The following is a 12,009-nucleotide window of genomic DNA, read 5'->3' as shown; positions in this document are numbered from 1 at the left end:
AAATCCCAACTTCTGCTTTTCACAAAGCAAATAATCAGAGTCCATAATCCAATCAAACACATGGATCTCCTCACACCACATGGACTTCATCATGTAGCACAGTCATATTTATAGTGGCAGACAACAGTCCACTTTGGATTTCTGCTCTTCTTAGAGTCCTGATTAATTCAGAGCATATTGTACTGTAATAAATGATTCAAGTTCCTTGTAAAACCACAGCCATTCACATTCTCAGTATTTTTTAGCTGTGACTAGCAGCTAGTATAAGTCACTGTCCCACCAAAAAACAACTTTACCTCACATGTGCCACTGAGTTTAGCTCGGCTGCCACACCAGAGATCCCAAGTCAGTCAAAGATTACATTTACACACGGTATTAATATGTGTCTCCAGTGTCCACATTGAGATCCGAAAACAGCGGTGACTGCTGTTGTAAGTGGTAATCAGGTTGTGGTCAAGCACTATCCGACTGCAATCTGATCACAGAAAACGCATGTTAGTGCCAGGTGTAGATGGCCTCACTCTGGTTGCATCTTATCACAAAATGTGCTTGGTGCTATCTCATCTCACTCTCTTGTAGATGATCATGGAGGATATTCATTCACTGAATACATTAGATCACTGCTTGGGTGTTTGGCCATGGGTACATTTGAAATACATTAACACCAACTAACATTAACTCAACTAATATATACAAGTGACATACCATCAGGCTCCTGATTGTTCAGTATCAGCCAGCAGACTTGATATAGACAACATGGAACAGTGCATTTCTCTCCAACAGACTGGCCCTTCTTCTTATGGTCAATCCACCTCACTGTCACTGTTGTGTGTGAAAGGATTTGAGTCTGTATTGTTAAGCAGCTCCACAAGTAAGGAGATGAGCTGGCCATCCTGAGAGGAGTTGTTGACGGCGTTGTTGGGATAGCTGAAGTTGCGGTACAGCATGGTCTGGATGGAGGTGCGTAGTTCCCACAGCAGCTCCCAGGTCGCAACTGACAGCTCGCAGCGCACCAGAGTGTGTCCAGGTAATGACACCTCCACATGGTCTCCGCTCACTGAGACAAAGAGGACAGACTTATTAGAACTAATAATAAAAAATAAATAAAAAATACCAGAGACCATGTTGTGATGGGGTCATGTGAGAGCAAAATTATTAGTCGATAATGATCAACAACCAATTAATAAGCAATCAATCAATAATTTTGCTCTCAGTCACACCAGCGGCAAAGCCCACGACTTACAGTAATGAATGGGAGCCAGGGGCGTAAAGTGGGGGGGGGGGGGGCTATATCATAATTTCGATGATATCAACTACACACCTGTAAAGTTTCCTGACTGCATCTTGCATGGTTTTGATGCTATGCACCGAGAACAAAGATTAACCGAACTAAAGGTCCTTACACATCGGGAGCGTTTTTTTCGTGCGATTAATTCGCACGTCAATAATATTTTCTGAACCTATATCAGTCAATGCAACCGTGCATACCAACGGCGAAGTTTCGCTGAGCGTTATTGCGGCGTTTATTTTTTCGAACCACGGTCGATTTTTCAGAAATTCGCTTCCGATGTGTACACATCTGTGGCTGTGATTGACAGGTGGGTCAAAACTCGCATCGCAATTTCGTGCCGTATATTCGCATTGCTCTTGATGTGTAAGGACCTTAACAGTAGTATAACCAAAGTTACTTCCTCGTTTGCAATGTGGTGCATGCGCTGTGTGCAGTCATCATCAGTACAGTGCATGTGCAGTGTGCAATGTGCATGCACCACATGGCAAATGAGGAAGTAACTTTGGTTATACTCCTGTTAATAGACACAAACCATCCCCACAACAGCCTGTTCTCCCTGTTACCCTCAGGGAGGAGATACAGGGTTCCAAAAGCACGCACAAATCGCTTGAGGGACAGTTTCTTCCCGCAGGCCACGAGACTCCTTAACATACACAAATAGTGTAGTAGCTGTACTGTACCATTATGTATGTCTAATGTTTAATTGTATGTTTAATTAGGTATATGCTATTTGCACCTGTATGTCAAATATGTCGAATTTAAAATGTTTAAGCACGTCTAAAGTATGCACATGACATGTGCACCTATGTGCAGTGAATATGCAACTGTCTCTGACTTGTCTTATCACTCTACTGCCTTATTGCTTGTTGTGTCTCTTGTTGTTTTTGCACTCATATGCCCTGTTATATTTGTACTATGTTGTAAACGGAGTCCACAGCACAAGAATTTCACACGTGATACTTGTACCATGGAGTGACAATAAAAATCTTGAATCTTGAATCTTGAATTCGGTTACTCTTTGTTTAGGTCTTGGTGTGTGGATTTACTACGAAAATGACCTTTTAACGTAACTTTGGATTATTATTTCATCATGTGGTGAGTACACGAGTCACAACATGTACATGTGAGTGTTTTTGGCGCTGTTGGAATGTGCATTTTGGGCAACTGAACGGGAGTAGGCAAAAATCCCATTGACTGCCATTGTAGCGCTAACCTATTAGCAGTGAGGGCTCTACCACAGTTGTCAGTTTGTACTGCACTGCACGCAGATTGAAAATAAATCCATGTACGTTCTAGTTTTAATATAGCCAATATGGCAAATGGTTAATTCCTACTGCAAAAGTCACCTTTATGGAGAGCAGCACGTCCTACCTGTCTCTGTGATGTCACAGAGCAGCACGTCCTACCTGTCTCTGTGATGTCACAGAGCAGCACGTCCTACCTGTCTCTGTGATGTCACAGTCTGTGAGCAGCAGCACGTCCTACCTGTCTCTGTGATGTCACAGTCTGTGAGCAGCAGCAGGGCCAGTGGGTGGACGGTGGATGAGTCTCTGATGAACACGTGATCGTTGGACTTGACAGCACTGAAGAAGGTCAGCCAGCGACTAGGCAGCTGATTCTTTCCCCTGCAACACAAAGACGTAAACATGGATCAGACTCATTTATAGTAGCCGATAAAGACCATGCAACATGCTGTAAGTGAACATTAGAGCACACCCTGTGTACAAACCTGTTGACTGAGGTGCGGTGAAGCAGCACTGGACCACTGAATGTGCGGTAACACAGAGCATTGGGTCGAAAGCGCCCCTTGGTTATCATGCCTTTCTTCACCTGGAACAAAGACAAGCAGACAATCAGTTACTTATTGTATCAACACAATATATTATATATATATATATATATATACACACACACACTGTATATACTGTATATATATATACTGTATATATATAAATATATATATATATAGTAATATATACAGTATAAATAAATAAATAAATTATATGTATATATATGGTGATGTTAATCAAGATAGATAGAAACAGGGGGTAAGATTACAGCTAGCAATACAGTCTATATGAGGCAGTATTTCAACTCTCTGGGAGGTCACCATGTACAGTACCTGCATGAGGTTGGGATAGAGGCCAGCCAGCAGCACAGCCTTCAGCAGCTCGTCCTGTCTGCTGTGTTTGTTGTAGAGAGACGAGTGCTGCTGGCACTCACTGGCACGAGTCACCAGCTTTGCTTCACACAGGTTCTCACTGAACTGAGAGATGAGACCTGCAACACAACAACAGCACAACAACAATCACTATGTGACGGGGACTTGGGCTCGAGTCGCACACACACTGACTTGAGACTTGAATTGAGATTCAACCTCAAAAGACTTGAGACTTGACTCTGACTTGTGGACGATCTTTAACTGATTTTATTTTTGGTGTATTAACATTAAGGACTAATAATGTCAACTAAATTAGTGGAAACTTAGATTTTTCTTACATATCAGACACAGATTTGTCATTCCTACCGGACATGTTTCGACGGTAATACTTCCGTCTTCATCAGAGGCGTCACTAGTGTGTGACGTGTCTTAACAGCTGACTGTTTACTGAGGCGTGATCGTCAACAATCAGCTGTTAAGACACGTATATTCACGTTATTTCTGTATAACAGACCACTGCTAGGAAATAGGAATATCAGACTGCTTCCATGCACAGAGGCCACCTCAGTCATATCAATCCGCACAAAGGAGTCCAGTCAATTTAACAAGCTCATTTTCAAACTAACCGTTGATGAATCGCAGGCTGGCCCCGGACAGGGCGTGTGTGTACAGATAGTCCTGTCTGTCCTCTCTGTCTCCGTCCTGCTGAACTCTCCTCCAGCCCAGCACCGCCCTACTGAAGCCCAAGTAGTCACTGTAACTGGAACCGCTCAGAGCCGCTTTAGCCTGGACGAAGGAGCAAAGGATGAAAAGATGATGAAATTATAAATACCAAGTCATGGGTAAATTGCAGTATATAAATATCCCTCGGGTTCTGGGGATCTGGGGAGAGTTGTAGACTAGCAGCACATGCTTCCTCCGATACATGCGCAGCCAGTCGCCAGCCGCTTCTTTTCACCTGACAGTGAGGGGTTTCACTGACAGGATGTAGTATGTAGGAGGATCACGCTATTCCCCCCAGTTCCCCTCCCCCCAAACAGGCGCCCCAACCGACCAGAGGCGGCACTAGTGCAACGATCAGGACACACACTTAATCCAGCTTCCCACCTGCAGACACGACCAATTGCACCTGCATTACATGGACGCCCGACCAAGCCGGAGGTAACACGGGGGCTTGAACCTGCGACCCTTGTGTTGGTAGGGAGTAAATATGTGTCTCACCTTACAGACAAGTGCTCTGTTCTGCATGCTGTTGTGGAAGGGGTCTCTGGTCAGACAGGCCGCTACAGACAGCATGGGCAGAACACAGCGGAACATGGCACCCAGCACAAGCACTTTGCCCAGCCGCGGGTCACATGACATACAGGCAACACGCTCTCCCAGTCGTGTCAGGGCTTCCGTTTTGTCCAGAACACCTGTAAGAGGGGAAGAGGTCATCACAGCATTGATGTAAGAAGTGAAACCGGTATAGAACCATGAATAAACTACATCATAAGTTAAGACGCAAATGGTAAAAAATATAACCACATGATGCAGAATATTAGCAGCTGTCAGTCACTCACCGATGTCTTGTAGATTGTGGACAGCATCTCTCACGGCTTGTTTCTCTGGACTGTCCAACACTTGTGATAAGAAATCTTCAGCCTTCACAGAAAAATAAGACAATCAGTCGTCAGTCACGCAACACGGCCAGAAAGTATAACAATCACAAAAAAAGAAAAAGAAAAAAAGCACAATTTAACTTTCTCAGCCATTGCGCTCTCTCTTTACCTTGCAGTTGGGACTGTGGATTTTAGCCTGCATTATTAGGCTCTCCAGAGGGGTGCGCAGGATCTCAGGAATGGGGAAGGTAGTCATGGTTTCCAGGTGTTTCCGTGGAAACAGGTGGTAGGCGTGTCCTGGCTGACATCGTCCTGCCCTCCCTCTTCGTTGTGTGACGTTGGAACGGGAGATCCATACCGTGTCCAGGCAGGAGACCTAAAACCGTAGGAAATAGGCTGGATTATTATTGAATTATAACCGTTTTAAATGATTCCATCAGAAAATGTCCACACACACTACTAGCATTGTTTTTGCAGCATAAAACAGCAGTTAGGTGAAATTACTTTGACACCAACCTTAGTCCGTGGGTCGTAATTCTGCTCCTTCTGAGTGCCCGCATCCACCACATGAACAATGTCGTCTATCGTGATGGAGGTCTCAGCAATGTTCGTAGCAAGGACAATCTTCCTCTGGCCCACCTGGGGGCGCTGGAACACTGCCTGCTGGTCTGCCACTGACAAACTGGAGTGCACTAGGAGTAAAGAAAGAGGTGATAAATACATTCTGTCCAGTGGGGATCTTCTCTCTGTACTTCCAAAAGAAAAGAGTGGACTTTGTAGACTCATCTTTACTCTCTTACATGGAACGATCATCTGGGAGCTGGAGGAAAAGGAACGCTTAGCCTCCAGTCTCTGTTGAACTGCCTTGATGTCTTGCCACCCAGGGAGGAAACACAGCACTGCTCCTGAAGCATGATGGACAAATACCGTCATAACACCTTCATAATAATCAACATCATTATCAGCAAGTGGGGGGTTAATGCCACATTCCATTTTCACTAGGAAATAGGAATTTCCCAGTTCAAAGATGGGAACACCCCCCTGTGACGTCACCTAAACTGGGATTTTCTACTTCGAAAGTCAGGGGAACCTCACCAACCCCGACTTAAAAAATCCAAGATGGCAGCTCCTCCATCAACAGTAGTGAAAGCTGTAGTAATACACTGTTTATTATCACTGACTTATGTGTGTCTCATTAAATCAGTTGTACACACAGTACTTCTGTCTAACTTCTATCTGTGGACATGTTGCTACGGTGTTTGTATGCTCAAAATACCGTGTCATACATTGTTATCAACTGTTAGTGGTAACAATGGCTAGCCTGGCTAGAGCTAACCCTGGCTGCTTTTCCGACTGTTTAACTGGAACGCGGTCAACTCGGGTGTGACGTCATGCAACTGGGAAATTCATAGTTCCGAGTGCAAATGGAAGGCGGCATAAGGATTGGTTACCTGGCTCTCCACGTCTGTCAATGTGCTCAATTACATCAGCCACTAAATCCAGGTCTGGTGTGGCATCATCATCTCTTCCCTCCTGAACGAATACACCAAAATTAGACATATGGTTTAAGGTGGTAACAAAACACACCTGTGCACACAATGTATGGCCCAAGTGGGCAGAAATGGAGTAATGCATCAAATGAAAACCTAAGACCGAGAGATAAATACAGCAGATGTGGGAGTCTCACCTGTCTGTCAGGCTTCGCCCTCACTGGGGGCGGAGGTCGGCGCCCCATCTCCCTCAGCACCTCCTCCAGGTACTTATCCTGGACTGGGTGCATGAACCCGGGCACCTTGACAATTGGGCAGCCCCCAAAGTACTGGGACAGCCTCTGGTTGTCCCCAGTAGCACTCATCAGCACCACATGCAGGTGGGGGTTCTCGGTGAGGCTGGAGCGCAGCAGAGCCAGCAGCAGGTCCGTGTTGATGTCTCGCTCATGGACCTCGTCCACAACCACGTGGCTGATCCCCTTCAGGGACGGGTTCCCCTGGAGCTTCTTCAACAGGACGCCCACTGTGAGGAAGAGCAGGGCTCCTCCACTCTGCTCTGGGGGGCGGCTCTCAAGTCTCACCTAGGTACAGAAGACATCACCCATTACATCCAAAAACCAAGAAGGTGCACTATCAAAGTGATGGGCAAATTTCATAGGATTATTCACTGATGCAAATGATAATAACTTCATTCATACAACACCGTCTAAAGAAAGCTACAAAGTGCTTTACAAGAAAAGTACAATAAATGACAATAAGGGATAAGCAAAGCAACAACATATTGAATACAGGTAAAAGGTAGTAGATACAAAAAACGATGAGAAGTCCTTCATTTTATATTACGTTTTACGTTATATTACGTTTTAAGAAGTGATTCGATGATACAGATTTTGCTTGCCTGAGATACTCTCTCAAATCAAGTCAAACCCAAAGAATTCCAATAAACCGTAAACACAAAATCCCAAAACTGACGTGTCAAATCCATGTTCTCATAACAGTCATGTCTGCTTGTTGCTCACCTGATACCCCACAGAGTGTTTCAGAGCCGGCCCCAATTCATGAGCGACCCGATGGGCCACCGACACGGCGCTGATGCGACGTGGCTGGGTGACCAGGATGTTGCACTGCGCCCCGTCGCCCGCCCTCACACGCTCCTCCAGCAGGAAGCGGGGGACCCGGGTGGTTTTGCCACAGCCCGTCTCGCCAGCGATCACCAGCACCCTGGACGACTCCACCGCTGACACCACGCGCTGACGGTGCTCGTCCACCGGGAGCACCAGCTTCAGCCCAGGGTTTGCTCTCTCCCAGTCCTCCTGCAGATGCGCGTTGAGTTGCTCAGCCTTCTGGGCAGAGAGGGGTCGGTACGACCTGCCTGTGATTAGGGGTGGGATCGATTCACTTAAGTATTGAGATTTTTTTATTTGCTGATTTTTTCATTCAATCTTTTATCCCTGAATCGATAATGGCAATAAATAAATAAAGTGTGTTTTCTCTTTGTTTTCCCTCCCATCTTATGCAAGTTTAGATGTTGAAGAAGCCACTCATCACTAAATAGTTATGTTTTGAGAGCAAACCAGGCTTGTTTGTGCCTGTTTACGAGTGTGTTTGGGGGCCATTAGCGTCTGCGGGCTATTGTTTCACAGTTTCGGCCAATCAACTGCTTTTATTGTTGTTGATCGGGGGTGATTGGCTGACAGCTATTGTAATGGGTGGGCCACTACCTGCCTGCCAGCGACTTGGCAGGCAGACCTGCTGCTGAAATAAATCTCAGAAAGACTGACATGACATGATGTGTCATGTCTATTAGTGACTAAACTTTTTCCCAAAAAGCGAACGAAAATCTCAATAAATTGTAATATCGAATCGCAATACTTGTAGAATCATAATACATATTGAATCGGCAGCCAAGTATCGTGACAGTATCGAATCGGGAGATGATATCGTCCCAGCCCTACCTGTGATGGCATCCGTCACCAAGTCCTCATCTTCCTCCTCATCTTCCTGGTTTGCTGTCTGCTGCCCTCTCTGCTCTTCCTCCTCCCACAGTCTCTGCATTTCCGTCGCCACTGGGTACTGTCATTTACAGACAAGGCATTCAGTTTGGGTACTGTCATTTACAGACAAGGCATTCAGTTTGGGTACTGTCATTTACAGACAAGGCATTCAGTTTGGGTACTGTCATTTATAGAGAAGGCATTCAGTTTGGGTACTGTCATTTATAGAAAAGGCTAGGGATGCACGATATATCGGCAATCATATCGGTATCGGCCAGTATCGGCCGATTTTTTAACATATCGGTCATATCGGTATCGGTCAGATGTTGCAATGTTAATATCGGTTATCATTATCAGCCAAATTCTTCACATTGATATGAAATAATGCAGTAAATCTATGATTTATGGGCTTTTCCAAAGGCTTTGCAAATAAAGAAATGCATAACTTTTTCAAATTCAGTGTTAACATGTGTTTTTCAGTATGTACAAAATGTGATGATCATAAAAATGTGGTTTTATACAGATCATATCGACATCGGTAAATATCGGTTATCGGCCATAACAGCAATGTTAATATCGGTTATCGGCATCGGCCAAAATTTTCATATCGGTGCATCCCTAGAAAAGGCATTCAGTTTGGGTACTGTCATTTATAGAGAAGGCATTCAGTTTGGGTACTGTAATTTATAGAAAAGGCATTCAGTTTGGGTACTGTCATTTACAGACAAGGCATTTAGTTTGCGAGTGTGTTTCATACGTAATAAAGAGCTCTATATTCCACCCATATCTCTCATGTGAAGTGAGGACTGACCTGTGCGAGGTACTCTCTCATGCGTTCCTCCAGCTGTTGTGGGATTTCCAGTGGGAAAGGCCGCTTCTCCCTCTCTCCTGCCTCCTTCACACTTTCACGGTGGTACTTGGCGTGACTCAGCGGGTTGTTGTCCTTGTCTAGAAGCTCCAGCTCCTGGACCAGGTGACATATTTATATTTTGACAAAGCTTTCACATGTAAGAGCATAATAAGGTTAAATAATAATCATCATGATGACTCATTAAACATATGCACAAATCCCAAAGAACACAGTTGCCAAGTAACAAAATATATAATTAACAGTGGAAGCTTGCACACGGTTAAGTATACCCATATATATATAAACATAAAGTAGAACGACCGCACCGCGGATATATGCGTGCGCCAACAAGTGAGCAGTCGACATCCATGTCTGTCCAGACTTTGACAAATGTGAAGAAATTCTTTCTAGTTCATCCTCAGTCGTGCCCAAGTCGACGTTTGAACCAAATTGGAAGAAATTCTGTCAAGGCATTCCTGAGATATCGCGTTAAAGAGCTTGGAAATGGGGTTCTTGAGGTCACAGTGACCTTGAAGTTCGACCTTTAACCACCAAAATCTAATCAGTTCATCCTTGAGTCCAAGTCGACGTTTGAGCCAAATTGGAAGAAATTCCGTCACTTTAATGAAATTCTCTATTTCCCAACATCTGATAAAATTGCCACAGAAATGATCCAAAATGCCCCCGACAAATATTTCCAAAGGGCAAAAGAAAAAAGCTCTTGTTTTCCTACACTGACAGGCTGACACCCACACACAGGCCTACTTGTACAGAACAAATTTGGACCATTAAGAAGTACTGACTTCATCAAATGTATAGGTTATATAACAGTAATAACAGTTTTTAGTATTCATCCTCACCTTCAGCTTCATGCAGGCGAGAGCTGCAGCTCTCTTCTCTGCCATCATCTTACTGCGAGCCGTAGCCACGAACGTCATCTCCTCCGGCCACCGCAGGGTCAGTTCACACCTCTTCAGCTTCCCTATCACCGTTTTGTACTGAATTACTTCCTGTAGTGACAGATGATGAGGGCAGAACCAGTGAGTAGTTGGAATACAGTCTGAGCTAAGAGTGATTCGTCTCTCATTGTACGAGGGATGAGAGCTACTGACCGTGACTCTGTTGGATGACGTGGCGACCTGAACGACTCTGGTCAGGAGAGATTTAGGTTGTGGAAACAGGGAAAGAGCTTCGGAGAGGTTGGAACTATCTTCCAAGGGAGCCAGGGAGGCACTTTCTTCATCTGGTTTAGCTCTAGGCACATGGACGTCATCCTCAGCATCATACAGGAGTGACAGCTGCGGCGCTGCTCTTCCCCGGACAGATCTCTTCCCAGGCAGCTGATTGTTTGGTCCAAGCACACCCAGTTCCTACACATGAGAAGACGAGAGAAGAGGAGAGAGAGAAACAGCCAATAAGTATGACTTCACCTAAGGAAAAAATTGTGTTTTGTGCTTTCATTCTGCGAGTCACTGGAGCTTACCTTCAGCTTGAGACAAGCAGCAGCAGCAGCAAATCGTTCTGCATCACTCTTCTTGGAGGCGCAGCCCTCCACCTCAAACCTGTGGGGCCACTGCAACGTGACAGTGGCTCTCTACATAAACAAAACACACTAGGTTGAGACCATCTATGGTTGAGACAGACATTAAGACCAAGTAGATTAGTTATATATCAATCTCATGGCATTTTCATTAACATATGTTTCCCCTGACCTTGACACCGTCATGCTCCGTGCAGCTGTACTGGATGACCCGGTTCACGTCGCCCACCCCAAGTGAACGGGTGATGGTGTTATGCAGCAGACTCTTCGGGTCAGGGAATTCCTTCAGCAGATTTGGGCTAGCGTTAGCTAGACAGTCCAAAAATGTCAGACAGACAACGAGGTCAACAATATCGTCATAATGTTCTTTAACGTTACTGCTAACGACATTAGACGGGAATCGCCCTATTCATTGCAAACATTACTGCCACATTTTAACATTAAGGTTACACGATGGATGTCCTTGAGGTTGCTGCGTGCTGTCACCATGGGCTGTCAACTGGCTAAGTTAGCTAGCTTAGATAATTTTCACTCACCTCGTGTTGTCTGGGAAGATGGTGCACCGTTTCCCTGAACGGCTCGAGGTTTTGTATTATACGAGCGCACACTTTTCCTCCAGTTTGGTCCAATTTTACTCCCAGTTTCTACACATGTGCCAAGGTTGCACAGCGCTCTCAGTCGCACGAGTAAAACACCGGGTAGCGCCATCTTTAAACTACAAACTCTTCTACGGCGCACTGCTGCTCTTTTCCTGTTGTTGCCGGTTAATAATTGTACCTACAGCGCCACCCTTTGGCGTGGAGAATATAACCATTATAGTTTCCTGGACATAATACAATAAAACCCGTCATAATTACCAAAATAAATAAATAAATACTACACAAATAACTAAATAAAAATAAGTGCGGAATACATAATACAAGTGTGACCATTTCAAATAGGAATTGCATTCATTGCTCTACATCTGATTTCCAGCCATTATCTGACTTCATTCTTGGCACACAGTGGTCTCACCACCTGGAGAATAGGAGGAAAAATCCCAGACTGTTTCTCCTGGATTGCTTCCCATAAATAGCTCTGCA

General features: G+C 44.9%; 1 protein-coding gene across 1 annotated transcript; it reads right to left on the bottom strand.

The window, feature by feature from the left end:
- Positions 1-245: 245 nt before the first annotated feature.
- Positions 246-11,641, bottom strand: dhx30 (DEAH (Asp-Glu-Ala-His) box helicase 30). The gene is made up of 20 exons (XM_083654049.1): positions 11,464-11,641; positions 11,100-11,236; positions 10,871-10,981; positions 10,500-10,757; positions 10,248-10,397; positions 9,349-9,501; positions 8,499-8,616; positions 7,563-7,915; positions 6,741-7,124; positions 6,505-6,586; positions 5,854-5,958; positions 5,570-5,745; positions 5,223-5,429; positions 5,015-5,096; positions 4,674-4,867; positions 4,079-4,238; positions 3,414-3,571; positions 3,021-3,121; positions 2,777-2,916; positions 246-1,057 (listed from the first exon to the last, which is right to left on the bottom strand). The coding sequence occupies exons 1-20, from the start codon at positions 11,633-11,635 to the stop codon at positions 804-806; spliced, it is 3,495 nt and encodes a 1,164-aa protein (XP_083510175.1). The 5' UTR covers positions 11,636-11,641; the 3' UTR covers positions 246-803.
- Between the last annotated feature and the right edge of the window lie 368 nt (positions 11,642-12,009).

The sequence above is a fragment of the Poromitra crassiceps genome, assembly GCF_964638095.1.
Source record: "Poromitra crassiceps genome assembly, chromosome: 17".
Taxonomy (NCBI): domain Eukaryota; kingdom Metazoa; phylum Chordata; class Actinopteri; order Beryciformes; family Melamphaidae; genus Poromitra; species Poromitra crassiceps.
Note: the sequence above shows the minus strand (reverse complement) of the source record. Positions and strands in the feature narration are given on the sequence as shown.